Below are 25,306 nucleotides of genomic sequence, written 5' to 3' on the forward strand. Positions count from 1 at the left end.
TTTAACATATAAATTATAAAATATAACACAAAACTTATCACTTATACAATCTTTTTAGACTTCCATCAGTACCTCTGATGATCCACTGTTTTAACCACTTCTTATGCATTTCTTAACTTTATATTGCCTTTACATCTCTTAACAAAACATCCTTCCCCATATCCATTTTTGCAATACTTCCAATAATACTCCTCACAAAACTTATTGCAAACCTACAAACATCGTCTGGTCTTCACAAATACTTTTCAGATAGTCCCTAAATTTACTCCAGTCTTCCGTGAATTTCTGGTCCCGCTGGTTTCGAATCCTTCCTGTTAATTTATCTAGTTCCGCATAGTCCATTAACTTCATCCTCCATTCTTTGATCACCGCTAATTCTTCTTTCTTCCAATAAAAAGGCTTTCCTAGCGATGTACAAGTAAAATTATAAATAAAACAATAAATTAAATATTACTATAAAATGCATTAAACATAAAAAAAAGTTTTTAATTCTGGAAAATGCTGGTGAAGAGCGGATCATACATTTAACAACGACAACTCATTTTGCCTGCTGTTTATCTTCTTCCTCGCCTCGTGCAGTTGTTCCCTACGAGGTCACTGTTTACACAAGTGATATTTTTGGAGCTGGGACTGATGCCGACGTCTTCATTGTCCTGTACGGAGCTGATGGGGTTTGCACTCGCCAGAAATCCTTGTGCCAAAACAAGAGGGAGCGAAGAATGTTCTTTGAGAGGAACACCGTGAATCAGTTCATTGTGGAGGTAACCTAAAATATGCCGTAGCTGTTTGAACTTCCCGCAGTCCAAATTTCAAGATCTGATGACTCCTCCTTTGCTCTCATAATTATCCTGTGAATTACATTTACATACATTTACTTAATAATTGACAGTATTCATGGGTTGTATCCAATGAAGTCATCACATTATCACAAGGACTTCCACCTGTGCAATTGAATATCCTCCCCACACTATCAAATCAGTTATGGTTTTTTCCCCCCACAACCGTCTGGTGATTTTGGGGCAGGGAGCATGCAGAAGAGGGAGAGAAAGTCTTGTTGCACTAGCAGACACATCCTTGCACTAACAAGAGAGCCTCATTGGATAAAACCTCTTCCCCCCCCAGCTAATTTGGATTTTTTTGGGAGGGAGGGAGAGAAGCGTAATGGCTCTAGGTCAAAAGCCCTACACTCTTTCCATGGCAAAGAGATGAATTAAAAGGTAAAGGGACCCCTGACCATTAGGTCCAGTCGTAGCCGACTCTGGGGTTTTGGCACTGATCTCGCTTTATTGGCCAAGGGAGCCAGCATACAGCTTCCGGGTCATGTGGCCAGCATGACTAAGCCGCTTCTGGCGAACCAGAGCAGCGCTCGGAAACGCCGTTTACCTTCCCGCCGGAGCGGTACCTATTTATCTACTTGCATTTTGACATGCTTTCGAACTGCTAGGTTGGCAGGAGCAGGGACTGAGCAACGGGAGCACACCCCATCGTGGGGATTCGAATCGCCGACCTTCTGATCAGCAAGCCCTAGGCTCTGTGGTTCTATCCATGAATGTGGAGAAGAAGTGTACAAACATGGAAAAGTATTGCAGAATTGATTCCAATAATTTCATTTGCGAACAAAAGCACCACATCCCCTGAATTGCTTGCAGTCCATTCCACCTTTGTGGCATTCGAAAGCTAGATGAAATAAAATAGACATCTAGGCCAACTGCTCTTTTATCCAGATTTTGTTTTGTTTTGTTTTTTTACTGAGGGATCAAATAGTTCTGCCATTAATTCTTTCGTGTTTGATCCTCACACGGCCTTGAGCACTTTAGAATTCCTTTGGACTAACGCAAAACCGTTCCTAAATCTTATTTTTACATGTTTTGAGGTTGATGTTTTATACTGGCAGAAGACAACTAGTGAGTGGGGAGAGGGAAGTAGGAGCAAAATGTTGCGTGCTGTCAACTGCTTCTGAGAATCTGTAATAAGTTCAATAGACCTTGAAAACAATTCCGGGATTCCTGATCATCCAAGGGCTGTGAAATGCCTTTTTTAAAAAAAGAAAAGAAAAAAAGAAGTCGTAGTTTTACTGCTGGATCTGCTTTGTATTCTGCAGATAGCATCCTGAAAGCATTTAAGAAACTGTTATCAGCCACACTTCGAGGAAGTGATTTGATGGCAATGTGGAAAGTGCTTGAATAAATATACCATTTTGTTGTTGTTTTTCGTTGGCTTCTTCCATGCCTGTCTTTAAAAGCACACGTGGCATTTCCTTACAAAGGAAGGCAATTTATTTGGCATGAGCAGAAGGGGAGGGGAAGAATAATTGCTCTCCTTCTAATGTTAAATGTTTTTCAGATAAATAGAGATTTTAATCATTTTTGTTCGAAAGGAGAGATGGATAGCACCATCTCGGTTGGTCTGGAGAATGTTGGTGTAAGCCCTGTCACCTGAAATGGATAATTTTGCAAGCTCGTGGATCTACCCCAGTTTCAAACATTTGCTATTGTAATTGTTGCTGTTACTATTGGTTTCTATTGATTTATTGATGTGTCTGTTGCTCGTAAAGGATATTTTGTTTTTTAATGTTTGATGCTTTGTTGTGTTTTTATATAATAATAATAATAATAATAATAATAATAATAATAATAATAATAATAAATTATTTATATCCCGCCCTCCCCAGCTGAAGCCTGGCTCAGAGTGGCTAACAACAGTAAAAATAACACAGTTTACATAAAATCACAATCAATTAATTGAAATACATTCTAAAATCAATTCAGAATCATATTAATGGCAACCATTGGGCTAGAGTTCTGTGAGGATTACCAAAGGAGGGGGTCAGAGTGTGCCTTGGCCAAAGGCCTGGTGGAACAGCTCTGTTTTGCAGGCCCTGCGGAAAGATGTCAAGTCCTGCAGGGCCCTAGTCTCTTGTGACAGAGCGTTCCACCAGATCGGGGCCACAGCTGAAAAAGCCCTGCTCTGGTTGAGGCCAGCCTAACCGTGGCCTAGGATCTCCAAGATGTTTTCATTTGAAGACCGTAAGGTGCTCCTTGGGACATACCAGGAGAAGCGGTCCCGTAAGTATGGCAAGGACCCCGTAAAGAGTCTTGCCGCAGTATTCTGCACCTGCTAGAGTTTCTGGGTTCATCTCAAGGGCAGCCCCACATAGAGTGAGTTACAATAATCAATATATGTTGTAAGTCACCCAGAGTGGCCAGATGGACAGGATAATTTTTTTAAAAAAATAAATTATTTTATTATTAGAAACCAGAAATTGGAAGCTCTAGTGCAGGCACCCCCAAACTCGGCCCTCCAGCTGTTTTGGGACTACAATGCCCATCATCCCTGACCACTGGTCCTGTTAGCTAGGGATGATGGGAGTTGTAGTCCCAAAACAGCTGGAGGGCCGAGTTTGGGGGTGCCTGCTCTAGTGCAACGCAGGGCACAGACACCTTAAACATCCCACCCTCAAGAAAAGGCAAGAGATGGAGAAGAAGAAGGTCTGCTCTGCTCAGTCCCCCTCAGCCTTTCTCCCCTGTAGAAGGAGATGTGCTGGAAAGATGGGGTCAGATTTTAGCTTGGCATTTTGCCTGAGTTATTGCACATTAAATTCTGCAACAGGGATGAAGAGCCTGTAGCCCTTCAGATGTCTGACTTCAACTCCTATCAATCTCTCCTCCCCCCATAATGATTTTTATTAAGTTTTCCATTTTTATCATATTCACGTTTTGTTACATAATTCCATATCCCAATACATTCTTTAACAAAGCACCGACCTCCTTCCCTCCCTCTTTCTGACTTCCATACATCTTACTAAATTCTTAGCATTTCTAAAATCACTTCTTTTTTTACCTTCTATCTTTCTTTAATATTTCACCTTATTGTTGGTAAATCAGTTCCTTATATTTACATGACAAAACATTTCAGTCCAAACCTACAAACGTTTTCAGATGTTTACAGTTTTCTTTTATATAGAATATAAATTTGTTCCAGTCCTTTTGAAACAGTTCGTCGCGCTGATTTCAGATTTCCCCCATCAACTTGGCCATCTCTACATACTCCACCATATTGACCTGCCATTCTTCCAACTCCTATCAACCTCAGCCATCATGGCCAATGGTTAAGAATGATGGGAGTTGTAGTCCAACAACATATCTCCCACCCTAGCTGTAGTACGGCCCAGAATGCCCTGGGCAAAGTCTAAATTGGCCATTATTCTCTCTTGGATTCTTCAGCTCCAGCCATTAATATACACCTTCTTGTTTTGTTTTGGCCAAGTTTTTGAGCTTCAGTCTCTGCTAGCTGGAATGTGTTAGGACCTAGCACACCTTTCTGAGATGATTGCAGTTTGAGATGCTGCCAGAATATTTGTCGTCTTCTTATCCCATTAAGAACAAACAAGATCCAAGCTAAAGGAACAAATAGGATTGGGTGTTGAAAAGTGAGGTTGCTAAACTTTGGTTGATCCTGAAATGTCTTTCTTGATTTCTCCAGTTGGAGGACATTGGGGACATTCTTGAAAAGATCCGCATTGGGCATGACGGCACAGGGATTAATCCTGGTTGGCATCTTGATAAAGTGCAGATACGAAGGCTTTTACCCAACGGAAAGGTGAGCAGAAAGCTGAACGTTTTGCTGCATGCACCTATTCCACCAGAACTTTTCTGCTTTGTGCAGCAGAGGGCAGACCCCGAATTTATTGCAAAACCCAGACAGCAAGTCCTTACCTCCTTCTGGCCAAGGAGGTGGCAAAAATCCTAACTTCACGTATAAACTAACGGGATCTGAACTGGTGCTACAAGGAACCACAGGTGGGAAGAGTTGCTTTTATGTTTGAATCCTGCTTGCAGGCTTTTCACAGCCTCAGCCACTGTGAGATCCGGACGCAGGCCTGATCTGCAGGCTCCTCTTGTGTTTGTATGACTGACCAGGGAAAAGATCTTTGGTGGGATCTGGTGAACAGCTCGATGAAGATATTGTCCCCGTGTGCGGCAGCTGTGGGGGGGGGGGAGTGAATTCCACATTATAGATCAGTAGGAAAACAACTGCCGGTACAGAAATCGTGGAATACTGGGTAGAATTTTGGCTTCTGCATCTCAAAAAGGATATTTGTAGAACTAGAAAAGGGGCAAAAAGGCACCCAAAATGGGATTGCAGCAAAGGCAAGTAAGGGATACAAAAAGGTGTACAGTGTAGAGAAAGTAGATAGGGAAATGTTTGTCTCCCTTTCTGTTAATAGTAGTATTCAGTGCCTAACATCAATCTACAAATGGCTGACATTGAATTTGCTCCCCCGAGGAATAGACCCACTGATCCTCTGTGACCAGTTCCAGTCAGGCTGGCAGGCAGCAGTCCTGAACACCCTTCAGAAACTGGGTTTTGCCCCTCAAGCCCTCCTGAGTCTGGGATTGGGCCAGGCAAAAGCTACGGTCAGGCAAAGAATCATAGACACTGAGAGACACCAGGACTGCTCAATGTGTCCCAACAATAAAATTGGAGAAATCAAGAGATATATAGCCGCACCGGCAGCATATCTCTTTTTTCAAAAAATTTTACACACACCAGAAGCTCGGCTCTGCCCTCGCCGGTCCTGGAAGGATCCTTTTTAAAAGTCCCATATGCTCAGAGACTTTGCTCCAGTTCATTGGGGGATATAGGAAGCCCAGAGCGCTTCTTCTTTAGATGTCCCTTTTATGAAGAGGCACGTAGTGAGACCATTGATCCCCTGCTGGTGAGGCTCGCTGACCTCCCGGAAAAGCAAAAATTTGACCTTTTCCTGTTAGGCAAAGATCAGAAGACGACCCGAATGGTTGCCAGATTCTGTGTACAGATCTGTAGGCGCAGACCATCCCCCAACTCAAATTAGTTCATTAAGAAAATCCCCAAACTCAGTTCCGTGGGTGACTCTGGGTCATCTCTCTGCGGGAGCTTAAAGTTTTAAGTGTCTACACGCTTATAACATTTATACATTTTAAATTTATTGTACATTGTTTTAAATGTTTGTTTTCCTTCTGGGATTGTATCCCCAGGTTGTTTTATAAGCTGGCCTCCGACCGTAATAAATTATCTATCTATCTATCTATCTATCTATCTATCTATCTATCTATCTATCTATATCTATCATCTATCTATCATCTATCTATCTATCTATCTATCTATCTATCTAGTAGTATTCAGGGTCATCCAAGGAAGATGAATGATGCAAGATTCAGAATGAATGGATAGCTCAGTTGGTAGAGCATGAGAGCCAGTGTGGTGTAGTGGTTAAGAGCGGTAGACTCCTAATCTGGGGAACCGGGTTCGCGTCCTCGCTCCTCCACATGCAGCTGCTGGGTGACCTTGGGCCAGTAACACTTCTCTGAAGTCTCTCAGCCCCACTCACCTCACAGAGTGTTTGTTGTGGGGGAGGAAGGGAAAGGAGAATGTTAGCCGCTTTGAGACTCCTTAAAGGGAGTGAAAGGCGGGATATCAAATCCAAACTCTTCTTCTTAATCTCAGGGTTGTGCGCTCAAGTTGGGCAAAAGATTCCTGCATTGCAGAGGGTTGTAGATGACCCTTGGGCTCCATTCCAACTCTACAATTCTGTGATTCTGGGAATTACTTATTCACACACTGCATAGTGACTTTAAAAGGTGATTAGCTGTTGATCTCTATGTATTACCTCCAGTGTCTATGATGGTCTGCCTCTGGCTACCAGTTGCCAGGGAGCAACTGGTGAGCCACTGTGAGAACAGAATGCTGGACTAGATGGGTTTCTAGTCTGATCCAGCAGGGCCCTTCCTATATTCTCACGGCCTTATGCAAGTCACTGTCTGACTGGGCAGTTCCTGACAGTCGCTGTTTTCAAATGGGCTTCAAGCATAACCCAAAAATTCAGGTTGCACAAATCAGACTTTCTGCCATAATGGAAGGGGCTATGCACCAGCTGTTTGTTAAGTTCCCCACAAACAAAGGGGAACAAATGCTCATTGGAAGTAGGGGTGGAGCAGAAATTTGATTCAGCCCATATTAAAAGATGAGCCTGCCTAATTTGGACTTTCTGAAACAATACAGAAACTGGAACACCGCCACACTTCAGAATTTATATCTGAAGGAGCGTCTCCACCCCCACCGTCCAGCCTGGACACTGAGGTCCAGTGCTGAGGGCCTTCTGGCAGTTCCCTCACTGCGAGAAGCCAAGTTACAGGGAACCAGGCAGAGGGCCTTCTCGGTAGTGGCACCCGCCCTGTGGAACGCCCTCCCACCAGATGTCAAAGAGAACAACAACTACCAGACTTTTAGAAGACATCTGAAGGCAGCCCTGTTTAGGGAAGCTTTTAATATTTGATATATTACGGTATTTTAATATTTTGTTGGAAGCCGCCCAAAGTGGCTGGGGAAACCCAGCCAGATGGGCTGTGTATAAATAAATTATTATTATTATTATTATTATTATTATTATTATTATTATTATTATTATTAGGGAGTGGGCAGAAAAACATTCACCTGTACCCATTCTGCAGTGGGCAGAAAAACATTCACCTGTACCCACATGCCAAGTAATGTAAGTGTTGAAATGGGTTGTTTTCAGAGGATAATTAACAGGCTAAAGCAGAGTGACAGCTGCCAATGTCCACCTGCAAATGCCCTTCAGGTCATCCTGAGTCCGCCCTCCAAATCAGGTTTCTTTACAATCCTGAAACCTGACTGGACCTCCCCCCCCCACCCAAATCTAATGGATAAAAAATAGCAGAAGCTGCTGTGCAAGGGAAGCCTGCCCCCCACTGCCATTTCCTCCCAGCCAGCCCACTCCCCAAACGTCAGTCTTACAAACCAAGCACCGAACCCAGGATTTGCCTCCTAATGTCTTGATGTATCGTTATATCACGAGACGACACCAAGCAGGGAAGCAGAGAGCTGCCTTGAAGGATGGAAGAGAGCAGGCAATATCCTCAAGGGACTCTTAGATAACTGCAGCAGCTTCTCTGCTTTCCCCTCCCTGAAACTAATGAGCTCTCGCTGGTGCACATTATGCGCCGTTAGCTTCTGGTGCTCCTGTGCTAACGGCACACACTCTTCAAAATCCAGCCACATCTAGGAACAAAGGAAGCCTTCCCCTGCATGCTGGGGAGGAAGCAGGCAGCCACCGGCAGCTGTCTCTTAAGTGGCTTTGGTCTGCACTCGGCAGATTGGACCCCTGCCTCCCTCCCTCCCTCATGTGCCTCCTTCCTGGCTCCCCTTTTCCCTGCTGTCATGAGCCTGTGGGGCAGGACGCCTGGTGGAAAGACCAAAGGAGAGGCAGGGCAGCTGAGAAGCAGGCAAGGCAGTAGCTGGATGGAAATGGGCAGAACAGATTGTGGGTGGAGAAGCAGCGAGGGGCTAAAGGATGCTCTGGGAAGACGGCGAAGGGGATCGAAGGGCAGGAGAAGTCAGGTGCTGAGGACAGCAGCAGGAGGAGTGGCTTGGGTGGAAATAGGGCCTAGAGACCAGAGGGGCTGTTGTCAGGCGAGAATGCAGAGGAGCGGCTGTATCTTTCTGTTTTATTAAATATTTTCTTGGTTTACAAAAGTATGTGCAATCTCTCTCTCTCTCTTCCCCCCCCCCCAGTAACATTTTTTACAGATCAGTTTCATTTGTTGAGACATTAGGAAGAAGAGGGGGAAAGAGTGGGAAGGGGGGAAAAGGTGATTGGGGGTGGACACAAGTGAATAGCAGAGAACCTGCACAAGCGACGCTGACACAAAACCCCACATACAGTGGTACCTTGGGTTAAGTACTTAATTCGTTCCGGAGGTCCGTTCTTAACCTGAAGCACCACTTTAGCTAATGGGACCTCCCACTGCTGCTGCGCCACTGGAGCACGATTTCTGTTCTCATCCTGAAGCATAGTTCTTAACCCGAGGTACTATTTCTGGGTTAGCGGAGTCTGTAACCTGAAGCATATGTAACCCGAGGTACCACTGTATAATGGATCTTTCTGTTTTGATGTGAAATAGCCAGTCAAAATCCTTTGCCTGGCTTGCGTTGATCGGAATCAGCACTCTGGATAGCTCCCTGCAGACAGCGACTGGCTCCTTGTGCCCATTGCTTCCTCCCCTTCCTCATCGTTTTTTTTCCTTTTCCTTTTTTCTGTAGCCATAACCAGCCCTTGACGAAACCTTGTTAATGAGAATGCCTGGAGGGGATGTAGTAGCAGGCCATGGTGATGCGTCTGAGCAGCCACACATATTCTTGCTGAGCTTTTAGATTTGGGCACGTGGAGAGGGGAAGGGGGAGAGGAGGAGGAGGAGGAGGAGGAGGAGGAGGAGGAGGAATAGGAGGAAGGAAAGAGCCGAGTGCTGCATGATCGTGCCATCATCCGCCGCAGGATATTACGGCCTGCCACAGGATAGCAATAGGCTGCCAAGCCGCTAAAAGCCCTGCTACCTGATTAGACTGCTAAGAAGCCTCTCCGCGTATCTGTGCGCGGCAAGGGGGGGGGGAAATGAGGTCAGATTAAATTGAAAAGCATTTGGGCAGGACAAGCTGACTTCGCTGCAGAGGGCTAAAGCCACAGCAACATGTGCCAGTTAAATTTCACAATTATATTTCATCTGCTGTGCTGAGTATTGGGGGAGGTGGGGGCAAGCAAATCGGAGCGTTTCAGTGGGATCTCATTTGCGCAGGGAGAACCGACAGACAGCAGTGAGGAGGTTCTGACAGCACAGGGGGTGAGGATAGGCTCCTCCGTTGCAAAATGTGACTTTATATGCTACATTTTATTTATATATTGTGGCTGCTCTCCGTGAGCTCACAGGGCGCTGGAGAACTGACCAACAGCTGAGAGCAAAGAGCTTTTTCCGGGGAGAACAAACTAGGCGTGACATTAATGTCAAAGTAGCTCTTCGTATTAAAAGGTGCAGGTTGTTTTGTTATGCAAACAGCATCAGCTGGAGGAGGGGAGGGTATATTGATGATTATCCGGATCACTGCAAGTGGGGAGGGAAAGTCTAACCATCTCCTCCCTTGCTGCAGTCCCAAGGAAAATCCTTCCTCTGAAGCTGGCATTGCAATGTGGGATTCCCCCATGAATGGTGTTTACTTACATTTGCATTTTTTAAAAACAATAACCCCCCGCCTTGCATTATGCCCTGTCTCATTTGGCCTTCAGATGTAACTCAGTGGTGGAGTTTGCATGCAGAAAGTTCATAAATTGATCCCTGGCATCTACAGACCAAAGAAAAATGCACATTAATAATGTGCATTGGGCGCTGGTTGCAGGTGCCTTTTTGGAGTCCTGTTGACACAATGCCATCCTTGTGCCTCTCTATTGGGCCTTGGGGACTCTCTCTAGGCCACACCTCCTCTCTAGCCACACCCCTGACCCTCATGTGATGCTCCCCAAGTCATGTTCTTCACTAGGACTGCTTCACACCTTCCTTGAGTGTTTCCGCCTGCCTAGAATGCGTCCTTGAAAGCTGACAGTGCCTCTTGCTTGCCTGGACAGAGATGTGAGAGCCCAGAAACAAGGCTACTGCACAAAGGAAACATCATCATCATCATCATCACCATCATCATCATCATAATTTTTATTTATATCCCACCCTCCCCAGCCGAACCCGGGCTCAGGGCGGCTAACAACAATAAAATAATACAACATTCTAAAATCATTTCATTAAAATTAATTCAACTCAAATTGATGGCAACCATTAGGCTAATGTTCTGTGAAGATTACCAAAGGAGGGAGTCAGGCTGTGCCCTGACCAAAGGCCTGGTGGAACAGCTCTGTCTTGCAGGCCCTGCGGAAAGATGTCAAGTCCCGCAGGGCCCTAGTCTCTTGGGACAGAGCGTTCCACCAGATTGGAGCCACAGCCGAAAAAGCCCTGGCTCTGGTTGAGGCCAGCCTAACCTCACTGTGGCCTGGGACCTTCAGGATGTTTTTGTTTGAAGAACGTAAGTTCCTCTGTGGGACATACCAGGAGAGGCGGTCCTGTAGGTACGTTAGTTGCTCCACTCACTTTTTGCCTCTCACCCCACCCACCACTGGCAGGTGGCCTCTGCAAAGTTGCCCAGAATGGAAAGCGGACCTCAGTCTGAACAAAGTCTCTCCATCCCTGTTTTGATGAGTGGGTTCCCCTAGGTCAGGATGGATAGAGACCTGTTGCATCAGAAACCCAGCACATCAGCCTGGGAGGTGATATAGGAGCTGAAGGCTTCACTCCTTCCTGGCTCTTAGCCCAGCCCAGATTTCAGCAAGTGCTTCTATGTGCTTCTCCATCCTCCCAAGTTCACAGCTAGTTGGGCCCTTCATTGGTGGCCCTGAACTGCCTGGCTGCTTCATGGTCTCCTCTGCTCCTGTGGCCCTGGCTGAGATCAGGGGTGGTGGTCTGAGAGAGTTGGTGTGGGGACCTCCAGTTCAAACCTGATGGGGTCATAGGAAGTGTGGGGAGGGGTCCTGCTCTCCTTGTTCCTCATCTGAGGAGACCTCAGATTTGAATACCAGTTGCTGGCAACAACAGGAGGGGAGAGATGCTTTTGTGCTCAGGGTTTTCCATGGGCATCTTGTTGATCACTGTGAGAACAGATTGCTGGACTAGATGGGCCACTCTCCCGATCCAGAAGGACTCTTATGTCCTGAAGATGCCTGGGTAGGGCTGAACCCTGACATAAATTTATTTCTCAAATATTTGGGTTGCTGACCTGGTATTTACATACGTTGTTCCGCTACTTATGTTTGTTGCACTCTGCTATTCCCCACCCCTCAACTGCCACATTAGGGTTCTGAAAAAACAACGTTTCCTTGTGAGAAGTGGCTGGCCACCTCTGAAGATGACGGCGAGATTATGAGGGAGCTGGTTCCATCCAGAGTCTTTACTGAAAAACTGTTGAAAGATGGGACGCTCAAGCAGATCGATGAACTAATTGATGATCCGCTGGAAAGTGAGTCAAATCCCACCAGACCAGAGTCTGGCAGCCCCTACTCTAGATCAACCCACTCCCCGCTGTGCTAATTTAGTATAATTTACCTATGGCGTGTATCTATATGTGTAGTGAACATGGTATTTTGCAAAGAATAAGAGGACAGGTCTTTGCCTCAAAGCACTTACAATCAAGAATGTGATGTTTCCCAAAGTGGGTAATATCACCCCCTGGGGGGTGCTGGAATGATCCGGGGTGGTGGTGGTAGTGGCCTTGAGTGCAATTGGGGCACATTGAATAAAAATAAGTGGGCAGTGGAAGCATAAAGAAAGAAGAGAAGAGAAGAAAAAATTGGAAAAAAAACATTCGTTCTGTTGTGTAATGACGCTTATCACCAGGTCAGGCGCTGTTGCAGGATAGCGACAGTGGCTCCCCTGGATCTGGCAGTCATGCTGGAGATGAGGGGATTCCCCAGGCTTGCGGGAACCCTTTTCAGCATCACCCAGATCCAGGAAGTGGATCCCAACTTGCCTGCCTCTTTGGCCAACCCCGACACTTCACTTAAAGAAGGTAGATTTCCGGGGGGGGGGGGGAGGTGGCTCTGAGTATTTCCCCCACCCCCTGAAAAGTGGGCGGTTGGCCAAATAAGTTTGGAAACCTCTGATCTACAAAATAGGAATAAGGGGAGGGGAAGGGAAGGGAGATGGAATTGGAGGTGGGGATAGACCAGAATAATATGTAATTATTGCAGCTACGTGTACTCTTTGCAGGGATTTTTTTAAATGGGAGTACTCAAAAAATGCAATCCATGTTGTCCAAAGTGGTATAATCCATGCTAGCTCAGGATTCTGCTGCCTCATTCCACTGTGCTGTGTTTCTAGGGACAGGTCTGTGCTTTAAAGTGCCATCTCAGAGCACTTTTTTCCCTTCGCCCTGGCACTTTCGCTGAGGAAACCTACCCTTTACTGCTGAATCGGGGCAAAGAGCAATCTGCAGAAAACACGAACTGCCATTTATTCTGATTCTGCATTAAAGAGTGGGTTTTTGTGGGGAAAGTGCCGGGGCAAAGAAAAAAAGGGGGGGAGCACTTTAAAGTGCAGACTGTTCCTAGCACGGGGCATAAGGCATGTGTGCATGAGCCTTTAGTCTCTTGGTAAGTTTGTGTTTGTTGCTGCATTGTGTGTGCAGCAGCTCCATAGTCTTAGATTCAACCCATGGTCTTGAAAATACGGTAAATAAAAGACTGTCTTAAGGGGAGGGGAGAGGTTGCTGTCTCAGATTAAATGACAGTGTAAACAAGTGCTTACAAGCTGCGTTAAAGCCAAATCAAATATTGAATAATGAGCGTTCATAATAGTATCCTCTTCATTGATGATTTTCCAAGTGCCCCTTTTGGAGCAGTTAATTTTCCTTTATGTTTCATCTTGTTTCTTTCAAGCAAGCCCTTTTTTAAAAAGAGAGAGGGAGGGAGGGAGGGAAGGAGTGCTAGACTAAATAAAATGCTTTCAAAATCCATTATGTCTTAGATTTCTTTCTAGCACTCTGCAGGAATGTTGCTGCAACTTGGAGAGCATTGAAAGAAGGCAGCTGACATGTGCCTGGTGCCTATAGCTGTGCAAGCCTTGCTTTTTCCAACAAAAACCACGCTCATGTCCGTCCTTTCCAGAACACTTACAAAGAGCTTAAAACTGAGTTGGAGAAATGGGTATTTTTCTTAGCCACCTTCTGACTCAGTGGTAGATCACCTGCTTTGTGCATGAAATGTCCTGGGTTCAACCCTCAGCTTCTCCCGTTGAAAGGTGTCTGATTGTGGGGTTGGAAAACAGCTTTGCTTAAGACCTTGCAGGTAATGGATGTATTGCATTGCAAGGTTAAACTGACCAAGGGCCTAACGTGCTACAAACTAGCTTCCTTTGTTCATTCATAAGTGATTGCAAGCTAGGATCAGTTGAGCGTTGCTCATCTGGTCATTGATGTCAGTCCTCTGAAAGCCTACATTAAAATGTGGTCTTCTCCCTCCCACTTTGCCCAGTCCATACGTACAAGATTAGCGTTTTCACCGGCGATATTTTCGGCGCTGGGACGGATGCCAGCGTGTTCTTGACGATATATGGAGACCTGGGAGACACAGGGGAGAGACAACTCAGCAGCTCTGAAACGAACATGAACAAGTTCGAAAGAGGACAGGTATCGATAAAACTGAGTATTCTTCATCAAACATCTTGATAAGAGAGAAGTACAGCTTCTGTGCTTCTAGAAACGCCAGGAAAAACTCTGTCCCTGCACACTGCCTTCCCAGAAAAAAATCCACACACACCCTGATCTTCAATCACCGTATTTTTCGCTCTATAAGACGCACCAGACCATAAGACGCACCTAGTTTTGGGAGGAGGAAAACAAGGAAAAATATTCTGAATCCCAAAAGCCCCCAAGAGCCGCGCTCCCTTTAAAGAGCGCGAGGAGTGTGTGTGCGGCTCTTGGGGGCTTTTCCCCGAGGAGGGAGAAGGGACTGACAGGCTGCCCTTCTCCCTCCTCGGGGAAAAGCCCCCAAGAGCCGCACACATGCTCCACACGGCTCTTTAAAGGGAGCGCTGAGCAGAGCCTCCCGCCTGCATTCACTCCATAAGACGCACACACATTTCCCCTTACTTTTTAGGAGGGAAAAAGTGCATCTTGTGGAGCAAAAAATACGGTAGTTAAGGAAACACAAGTTACATACCCTCATGGTACACATTAAGTGCAGGTCTCATGGAGTCACAGTGTGAGTGCAAAAAGGCCAGGGCTTAAGTCTCAGGCTCCTTGGATCTTAGCCACTCTGCACTTTTCTGCTTGCATAACAAACAGAAACTTGAAGAATTGCTCCTTTTTCCATTCCATTCTCCCCAGGAAGACATATTCTCAATCCAAGCCGTGGACCTCGGTGCTGTCTTCAAAATCAACATTCGGCATGACAACACGAACCCAAGGCCAGATTGGTACCTAGAGAAAGTAGAGATCCTGAATGACAACACAGAAGAATTGTTCCTGTTTCCATGCGAACGCTGGCTCTCGAGGAAGAAGGAGGACCTGATGATAGAGCGGGTCCTTTTTGAAAAAGTAAATCACAATATTTATTTAGGCCCCGATGTCCTAGAGGTTTGTAGGGCTGGGAGGCACAGGGGGTTTTATGTTAAGTTTCAGATGTGGTATGAAAGAGAAATGGCTGTTTGTGATGTGCCGTATTTTTCACTCCATAAGACGCATCAGACCATATGACACACCTAGTTTTTAGAGAAGGAAAGGGGGAAAGCCCCATTTTGGGGGATATCAGCTCACAGTTGTGCAGCTTCTTTTGCAAAGGGGAAAAGCCCCAGTTTTTGAGAACAGCTCAAAGTTGTTGAGCTTACTTTGCAAAGGGAAAAAAATCCTGTTTTTATGGGGTTCAACTTACAGTTCTGCAGCTTCTTTAGGAAAGGAAAGGGAGCTGTTTCTACAGTTTCCAGACAGATAATCTAATCAGCCAGTCACATGTCGCTGGGGAAACAAACAGTTCTTCAGAACATTCAACAATGGAGGCCTGGGCAAGGGGGTGGGACCAAAAGGGAGCCAGTGATCAACCACACATTCACTCCATAAGACGCACAGACATTTCCCCTTACTTTTTAGGAGGAAAAAAGTGCGTCTTATAGAGCGAAAAATACAGTTACAATCTTGCTTTTAGCTCAGCTGCCAAAGCAGAGGCGGCCAGGGATGTAAGAAGGCAACAATTTCCATTCCAACTGTAACATTCCTTTCAATGGAATGGAAGCATCAAAACATTGTTTCAAAAAGTCATTAACTGTGTATTGTTTGTGGACAGAGGGAGCACCCACACTTCGACTTGTCCCATGCCTAGAAAGGATGGCTCTGAGCGGTTTTATCCTTGCTCCTCTCCTTTCCCAGGGAAAGCCTGCTCTTTAGTGCTAAATCGGAGGAAACATCAACCCAGAGAAAGCCTGAATTGCTGTTTGCCACAATTGAGGGCTAAAGAGGGGCTTCCCCTGGGGGAAACAGCAGGAAAAGAGTTCTTAAAAACAACAACTATGTGAAGGCAAGCCAGTAATATTTGTTTGACTAATTTCAGCTCATGAATACACACACTGCCCCAATTTCTTCCTGCCTTTCTTTCCTTTTGTAAGAGTTCCTGCAAACAAAATATTTATTACATCTACTGAAGTGAGAGAAATCCAGAATTCAAGGGCTCAGAAAGCAGAGGTTTGCAGAAAGAAAAGAAATGGGAAAGTGGGGGCCAGATAGACATCGGGTAGAACTAGCAGATATAAAATATTTTTGTACAAGGTGGAGGAACCTGCCAGCTACAGAAAATAAGGAATTATCTCCTTCCCCATCCCTTCAAGACACATTGGTGATGCTCACCATCATTTTCTCAATCTCATTTTGCCACTTCTTCTTACTTTTCAAATTGTTTTGGCGTTCTACCGACAACCCCAGAGGTGACAGAGGGCAAAAGTAAATTTGTGTGTATATTATGTATTGCCAGTGTAATTTTAACAGTGAGAGGCAGGGAACGGCAACATTTTGCCCAGAATATCTAATTACTGGGCAGGGAAAAGATGGGCCCAAAGTAGGCAGTGGGAAAAGGCCAAAGCAAACTGGCAAAGGATGAAGACGTCTCTTCTTTCCTGGCTAGGTCACTACCAAACAGGACAAGTGGGGGAGGGGCATGGCCGAGGGAGAAAGCAGGTGCCTTAAGGAGAGTGCTTATGGCAGATTAGGGACACGGGTGGCGCTGTGGGTTAAACCACAGAGCCTAGGACTTGCTGATCAGAAGGTTGGCGGTTCGAATCCCCGCGGCGGACTGAAGTCCTGTTGCTCGGTCCCTGCTCCTGCCAACCTAGCAGTTCGAAAGCACGTCAAAGTGCAAGTAGATAAATAGGTACCACTCCGGCGGGAAGGTAAACGGCGTTTCCGTGCGCTGCTCTGGTTCGCCAGAAGCGGCTTAGTCATGCTGGCCACATGACCCGGAAGCTGTATGGCGGCTCCCTCGGCCAATAAAGCGAGATGAGCGCCGCAACCCCAGAGTTGGTCACGACTAGACCTAATGGTCAGGGGTCCCTTTACCTTTTGAGGCAGATTAAGAAGCCTGGAGGGCCAGATTAGGCTCATAGCTTTCCCCATACCTGGTGATGAAAGGCAGCTAAGAACAGAGGTGGAGCAAGGTGGGTGAAGCCTGCCCTGGATGCCATCTCTGAGTGGGGGTGACAAAATCTTGAGTGGGCCCGATTGTGGCCATGCCAGACTGCACCCCCCGGCAGTGCTGCTATGCCAGATCGTGCCCTCGGCCTGGCCACCACGGCGGAGCACACACCCTCACCTGGGTCGGGAGTTGCGGGGAGTGGCGCACTGTTACTCCACGCTCTTGGCTGAAGTAAGCAGGCATGCAGGCAGGCAGGGGAGAGGACAGGAAGGAGTCCATCCCACCCTATGGGCAGTTTGCGCCACCCCAGGTGCCAGAATGGGTTCCATCCCCCCGTCCATCCCACCCTATGGGCGGTTTGCGCCACCCCAGGTGCCAGAGAGGCTTCCTCCACCACTGGGTGAGAAATCTAATACAGTGGTATCTCGGGTTACATACGCTTCAGGTTACATACACTTCAGGTTACAGACTCTGCTAACCCAGAAATAGTGCTTCAGGTTAAGAACTTTGCTTCAGGATGAGAACAGAAATCGGGCTCCGGCGGCGCGGCGGCAGCAGGAGGCCCCATTAGCTTCAGGTTAAGAACAGTTTCAGGTTAAGAACAGACCTCCGGAACAAATTAAGTACTTAACCTGAGGTACCACTGTAAATAATAACTGAACCACATGAACCCATTTTACCCTGCTACACCAGTTAAGTGTCTGGAGGTGGCTGGAGGATGGATGGCGGATAAAAGATTGAGGTTGAATCCTGACAAGACAGAAGTACTGTTCTTGGGGGACAGGGGGCGGGCTGGTGTGGAGGACTCCCTGGTCCTGAATGGGGTAACTGTGCCCCTGAAGGACCAGGTACGCAGCCTGGGAGTCATTTTGGACTCACAGCTGTCCATGGAGGCAAAGGTCAATTCTGTGTGCAGGGCAGCTGTTTATTAGCTCCATCTGGTACACAGGCTGAGACCCTACCTGCCTGTGGACTGTCTTGCCAGAGTGGTGCATGCTCTGGTTATCTCTTGCTTGAACTACTGCAATGCGCTCTATGTGGGGCTACCTTTGAAGGTGACTGGAAACTACAACTAATCCAGAATGAGGCAACTAGACTTGTGCCTGGGAGCGGCCGCCAAGACCACATAACACCAGTCTTGAAAGATCTACACTGGCTCCCAGTACGTTTCTGAGCATAATTCAAAGTGTTGGTGTTGACCTTTAAAGCCCTAAACGGCCTCAGTTCCATATACCTGAAGGAGCGTCTCCACCTCCATCGTTCTACCCGGACACTGAGGTCCAGCGCTGAGGGCCTTCTGGCGGTTCCCTTGCTGCAAGAAGCCAAGTTACAGGGAACCAGGCAGAGGGCCTTCTCGGTAGTGGCACCCGTCCTATGGAAGACCCTCCCACCAGATGTCAAAGAGAAAAACAACTACCAGACTTTTAGAAGACATCTGAAGGCAGCCCTGTTTAGGGAAGTTTTTAATGTTGAATAGACTATTGTATTTTAATATTCTGTTGGGAGCCGCCCAGAGTGGCTGGGGAAACCCAGCCAGATGGGTGGGGTATAAATAATAAATTATTATTATTATAACTGAGAGTTTAAAAATATACCATCGCGATCTTTGTAGCTATGATTCCTGCACTGCAGGCGATGGAACCCTTTGGGTCCTTTCCAACTCCACAGTTCTATAATTCTATGAATGCAGGTGGCGAATCTTCCAAAGATCTGTACTGGCTGGATAGCTCAGTTGGTTAGAGCATGGTGCTGAGAATGCCAAGGTTGCAGGTTCGATCCCCGTATTGCATATCCCTGCATTGCTGGGCATTTGAGTAGATGATCCTCAAGCTCCCTTCCAACACTTCAACTCTGATTCTGCGATCTTCTTTGCTAGCTAGCTTTAGGGATTGTCTGAAGCCATTTGCTAATTCTTGGAGTATCTTCAAAGAATTATGTGAATGCAGAATTCTCCCACTTCAGAACCCTGTGTTTGTTCCTTTGCATGGCAAGCCCCCCCCCCGCCCCCCCATGGAAATAAAGACACATGACACAATTATTAAGTTTAGTGGGCTAAATAAGGCCACAACTTTATTGGTTACAGGTGATGAGCGGTATTGGCTTAGGCATTGGTCCTAACCGACTATATCCAACTTCAGCCCGTCCGCTTCAAGTCTGGGAAGGGTTAACCACCAGTAGGGGGAGTCCTGCTGATGCACATCAACAAGGAACTCCCCCGGGGGTCACCACTCGGGGGCGTGCCTTAGGCCCTAACCCCCCTAGGCTTCAGACAGGGCCACGCCCCCTGGAATCTTTTAACTGAGTACCCTTCAATATGCGGGGCAGGTGATGGCGCTACCTCCCCCCTTCCATCTACAGAACCATACCAATACCGATGCCTAACCACTAATACCAAGAAAGTTGTGATGATTTGCTATGAGGTAGGCGAAAACCAAGTGGCTGGTGCCAATTTGCCAAGTGGAAAAAATCCTACCAGGCCCCTCAGCCAAGGTCCATAGCAAGGTCAAGGAATGAAAACCTTAAAGGGCGGGAGGATGGGAAACATGAGCAGCTGGAGGCGGGGCCAATTGGCTGGCCAGGGAGTGACGTGGCCGGGGATTCCCCCAATCGCTCAACACCACCACCTTTGCAGGGCAGAAGTGGCTTTTTCAGCTACCACTTAAACCCATTTCTCCACCCCAGCAACAGCAACCAACCAATCATAATGGAAAGAAAGGGTGTGTTAATGTTTTGGGATAGTTCTTCAAACAGGAAACTTCTGGAAATTCCCAGAAGTAGCTGAAACTAGTTTCTCTGTGTCACTGTGATCTTGGTGGTTATTAGCGTAGCTGCAGGCATTCTGTTATAACTTAATTTTCTCGGACAGCATCTCTTCTTATTTTGGGCAATTAGCTGTGACACCTGGTAAAAGCCATCTTTAAAGCATCCTTGCATTCTCCTCCTGGAACTGTCCGCAGCCAGAATCCAGGCTTCTGCAAGTGAATTGATGATGGAAACACCATGGTTGACTCTCCGAAAAAAGCTATATTTTTATCTCCAGTGCGTCAGTACTGCAGTGAGATTCCTGGGGGAAATAGGACCTATTACCTGCTGTTTCCAGCAGAGCACCATATCAGGTTTCGGTGATTGAAGGGGAAAGACTTCCGTTTCAGAGAGGCAAGATTCACAGCAAGGATCAAAGACCAGCTCTTGGTTATAATTCAAGTCTGAATTGCAAACAAAAACCAACTCAAAACAAAAACCCAGCGTGTCTTAAGAGCGTTTGTTGTGATGCCTTTTCCCAATACCTCCAAATTACTCTGTCAGATGATAGCAAGGCAGGTCAAACGCTGGGTAAAAATGCCGCACTTTCATAGCACCAGCTGCAAGCTGCAAAAGGAGGCTGTTTGGGCTGTTTTTGGGTGCATAGGGGACTGGAATCAAAGAACTGGGTGCAAACCACAAAGCCACTTCCTGAAGCTCCTCCCAGCTGGTGCTAGTTGGCTGGTAGCCAATGTCTTCTTGTTCCCCAAAGTCCCCTGGAGCAAAACTGTGGCCCATTCCATGCACTGCAGCAAAACATTGTTAATGGTTTTCCACAAACATCACTATCTGGGGCTCTTCATTTTCTTCCCTCTGAGACTTGGAGGAGACAAACCTTTTGATCGCTTGGATGTGACGGTTTGCCATTACATCCAAGCCAAGGATCCTGGCTTGTTTTGCTCCAACAGACTACCCAAAATGGAAGCTTGGCTAAGGATTGTGGGTGGTCTGAAGAGAAACAAGGCATGAGCTATTGTTTAAGAGTAAGGCTACACCTGGGTTTTGTGGTTTGTTTCTTTCCAGTGTGAGTGGAGAAGAGTAAAGCAGAAATATTTAGCTTGTTCACAGTAAGGCATACAGTGGTACCTCTGGTTAAGAACTTAATTCGTTCTGGAGTTCCATTCTTAACCTGAAACTGTTCTTAACCTGAGGTACCACTTGGGGCCTCCTGCTGCCACCGCACGGCCACCACACAATTTTTATTCGCATCCTGAAGTAAAGTTCTTAACCGAGGTACTAATTCTGGGTTAGCGGAGTCTGTAACCTGAAGTGCCTGTAACCTGAGATATCACTGTATTATTATTATTATTATTATTATTATTATTATTATTATTATTATACTGCCCTTTACACAGGGGTCTCAGGGCAGTTCACAGAATAAAATTAAGATATAAAACCACAAAATGCATAATAAAAATTAAAACAACAACCCAATAGAGACCCCCCTCAAAAAAACCCCACATTTTAAAAGGGCATAGGATGTAAATCAGATCAACCAAAGGCCTGGCTAAAAAGGTGTGGGAATGTTCTGGGGTGCAGGAGAGGATATATTGACTAATTATATCCTTATCCAACTTGTGCTAACAAGTTCCCAAAATATCAGCAGAGTTCCTATACATTCCCCTTTAAGTTCGCAACGGTAACGTGTGCACAGGTTCGCTAGAACCTCTATAATAATTACTCTGGTAATTTCCCCTTTATTCCCTCTTAAAATACAAGACACAACACAGTCTTTATAAAAGTATAAAAGAGTTTACTCACGATCTGTTCACAATATGATCCCAGACGGCAGACAGGCTTAAAAAGGTTACATATACTTAGAATCTATCTTGTTGCAAGATAGACCTTATCTCCTCTCTTGGCTGAGAGCCAAGAGGGCATCTTTACATGCTTCCTCATTGAAGGAAAATGGCAGAGAGAGAGAGATGGCTGCCTGCCCTGTGCTTTTATCATTTACCTGCACAGGTGAGGCCACACCCACCTCTGGTCACATGCGGAGGAAGTCCGTCCCCAGGAAGTTTACCTGTTTGCTGGTCAGACATCCCTCCCCATGTTCTAACATGTACACTCTAGGAATGTTGTCATTGACTGCTCCTGTGTTTACATCCCACAAAAGGAACGCTTTTGCCTGGCATCCAAAGGTGTATAATGAAGGTGCCAGGCAAACTTCCCTGGGGAGAGCATTTCTCAGATGGGGAGCAACTGCAGAGAAGGCCTCAGAAGAAGATCTCAGGGTCCGGGTAGGTTCATATGGAAAGAGGCGGTCCTTAAGGTATTGCGGTCCAGAGCCGTTTAAGGCTTTATAGGCAGTGGTGGTGGAAGGGGGTGCGGTGGGTGCTGTCCACCCCGGGCGTCATCACTGAGGAGGGTAACAAATATTTGAGGGTTTTTTTAAAAAAATAGGCTCACAAAACTTTTTAGTTCAGTCAAGAAACCCCGACTTTCGTGCTCCCGTTCCTAAAGATGTGGAGAGCGACTCTCATTTTGCGTCCTCTTCCTCCCCCAAGATTTGAGCCAAAAGTTCTCTTCCTCAAAGACACAGCAGGCATAGCTGATTCAGAGAGCAAGTCAAATGTCAAGTAGCATTTCCCTTCTGTGAACAGGAAGCCAGCCAAGCCAGCAGTTGTTCTGTTCCTGAAATAAGAGATACGATCCTGTTCATGGCTCAACTCTTCCATTGCTCCTGCAAGCAGCCTGTTGGTGGGGTGAGGGCAGAGCTGGTTGGGGGCTACTGGAAGAGGTCTACCTGCACCTCAGCATTTAGAAAAAGCAAATTGGGCAGAAATAGAGCATCTCCTGAAGAGCAGTGTGAAGTGTGTCTGTCTCTAAATGATGCCCCTTGGGTATTAATTCCATAATAAAACATTGAAAAAGCCTTCTCTCTACAGGGCTGCCTTCAGATGTCTTCTAAAGGTTGCATAGCTACTTATCTCCTTGGCTTGGGGTAGCATAACTCCATACCCTGCAACATTTCTCTGATGGAAATAGGGACGTCCTAAGGAAAAGAGGAGGGATGCGGGTGGCTCTGTGGTCTAAACCACAGAGCCTAGGGCTTGCCAATCAGAAGGTTGGCGGTTCGAATCCCTGTGACCCGTTGTTCGGTCCCTGCTCCTGCCCACCTAGCAGTTCGAAATCACATCAAAGTGCAAATAGATAAATAGGTACTGCTCCGGCTGGAAGGTAAACGGCGTTTCCATGTGCTGCTCTGGTTTGCCAGAAGCGGCTTTGTCATGCTGGCCACATGAAATGGAAGCTGTACGCCGGCTCCCTCTGCCAATAAAGCAAAATGAGCACCGCAACCCCAGAGTCTGTCACGACTGGACCTAATGGTCAGGGGCCCCTTTATCTTTAAGGAAAAGAGGAGGGACACGGGTGGTGCTGTAGTCTAAACCACAGAGCCTACGGCTTGCTGATCAGAAGGTCGGCAGTTAGAATCCCGTGACGGGGTGAGCTCCCGTTGATCGGTCCCTGCTTCTGCCCACCTAGCAGGAAAGCACGTCAAAGTGCAAGTAGATAAATAGGTACCGCTCCGGTGGTAAGGTAAACGGCATTTCCGTGTGCTGTTCTGGTTCGCCAGAAGCGGCTTAGTCATGCTGGCCACATGACCCAGAAGCTGTCTGCGGACAAAAGCCGGCTCCCTCAGCCTATAGAGCGAGATGAGCACCACAACCCCAGACTCGTCCGCAACTGGACCTAACGGTCAGGGGTGCCTTTACCCTTACCTTTAAGGAAATGAGGGACATTCTGGGATCACATCAGGAACCTGATATGAATCAAATTTACAGCATGAATTAAATGAGGTTTCTGTAAATCTGGGACCGTCCATGGAAAATAGGGACACTTGGAAGGTCTGGAACTAACTCCAAATGTTAGTACTGGGAAGGAAAGAGAGTAGTATCTGTCTCCACATCAGCATAATTTCATATGGCCTAGAAACTTATGCAAAACCATGTCCTTAGCACTGACTTTTCATCCACTTGATGATGCCTCACAAGCTTTTTTTTTTGCCAAGGCTTTGCTTTTGGCACCATTAGTCTCTCCTGGTGAAAAGTCTGTGGCTTCCATGTGTGAAAGAAAGAAAGCTGCTTTCTGACTGCCACAGCCACTGAAAACCAGGAGCTAATTAGAATTCCAAGTATGTGGATTAATTAACGGGATCAAAATTAATAGGCAGCGCTCGGCCTTTTACTCAGAAAGGCCTTGTACTGCAGTTGAGTGGAGCCGGTTGACTTTGTAAGGGCTTGTTCTACAGGGTAGAGCGATGTTTTAATTGCACGTTATGACTGAAACGATTGCATATTAACACTGGGGCAAGTGGAGACACCCCAGGGATGAGCTTCATGGGTTGCATGCAGTACATGTAGCCTGCAAAGGGCCCGGTGGGACCAGGCTTACTTAGCCGCTATTATTAATTCCTTTTAAGGAGGCAAAACTAATTAGGTTTAATAAAAACAATTTCAACGAACATGCAGGGGGGTTTTCTTTTATTTTTAAACATTTAGTCATGCTATTACACCAGCCCCCAAACCCCCAAGAATTTTTGCGGCTGTTTCCCATTCTGATCACAGTTTTCACTGCACAAATTGCTTCGGAATACATGGCTCATTTCTGCTTGCAAAGCGTTTTGGCGAGTCAAATCATACCCAGCGATTAGGGTGTCTGGAGCTGCTGGGCTCTGTGGACAGCTGCCTCATGTGGCGAGTCACTGAACTGCAGGTAGAACTTTCTCAGGACCTTCAAGAACTGGATTGACTCCACTCACCTAGGCTGGCCATGGATTGGCTGAGATTTGGGTCCGTTGGCTAAGGAGCCATTGGAACATAGACATTGTGTTCCCATTGTTCCTTTGGGGAGATAAAAAGTTGGGTTAAGCCAGAATTGGTGGCTGAATAGCAGAGACAGAGGAACAGAGGTTTTATGGGCAGGAGGGCATTTTCCTTTTGCAGAGAATCCCAGGGGCCAGATTGCGAGAGCTTTAGGCCCCTGGGCCTAAGGTTCCTCACCCCTTTCTAAAAGGATTTCTACTAGGCCATATCCCTCTGAAAACAAGGGAGGCTTCTTGCTCAGAAGTATTGCTTCCTATCTTAATTTAATCAGCTGATTTTCACAGACTTGATCAACTAGGATTTATTTAACTAGGCGGCAGCCCTGGTTAAAACAGAACTGGTTGGAGGACTTGAAGGCTTTGTTGTTGGTTTTCTTTATAACATTTGTGTCCTTCCCCTTCTAAAAGCTCTAATTTTATCTACCTGACAGTCCTGAGAGGTAGGTTATGTGGGGGGGGGGAGCAAGCAAGAGAGACTTGCCAAAGGGCACACAGCGAGCTCTATGAGTGAGTGAGGATTTGAACCCAGAGCTTGCTCCAAGCCCAAAATAAATCCTGCCTTTAACCAGTTTGCTTAGGTGCATAGAAGAAGCATTGTAGAATGAGGGCCTCTCCCCAAAATCATTTGTATATATATA

At 46.5% G+C, this 25,306-nt stretch overlaps 1 protein-coding gene across 6 annotated transcripts in view; it reads left to right on the forward strand.

Annotated features, from left to right (window-relative positions):
• Positions 1-25,306, forward strand: part of LOXHD1 (lipoxygenase homology PLAT domains 1) — a 181,133-nt gene that overhangs the window by 114,288 nt on the left and 41,539 nt on the right. For 4 of the 6 annotated variants that reach the window (XR_014517219.1, XM_083465658.1, XM_083465657.1 and 1 more), the window contains 5 exons: positions 580-761; positions 4,483-4,599; positions 11,724-11,886; positions 13,898-14,052; positions 14,752-14,961. Coding sequence is in view for 5 of the 6 variants with exons in the window: in XM_083465658.1 (XP_083321784.1) it covers positions 580-761; positions 4,483-4,599; positions 11,724-11,886; positions 13,898-14,052; positions 14,752-14,961 (827 nt within the window). In the remaining variant the exon portion in view is untranslated. The remainder of the gene's footprint in view (positions 1-579; positions 762-4,482; positions 4,600-11,723; positions 11,887-13,897; positions 14,053-14,751; positions 14,962-25,306) is intronic. The other 2 variants (XM_083465660.1, XM_083465661.1) reach the window with 2 other exon arrangements.

This window comes from Podarcis liolepis (assembly GCF_965112155.1).
Source record: "Podarcis liolepis genome assembly, chromosome: 11".
Taxonomy (NCBI): Eukaryota; Metazoa; Chordata; class Lepidosauria; order Squamata; family Lacertidae; genus Podarcis; species Podarcis liolepis.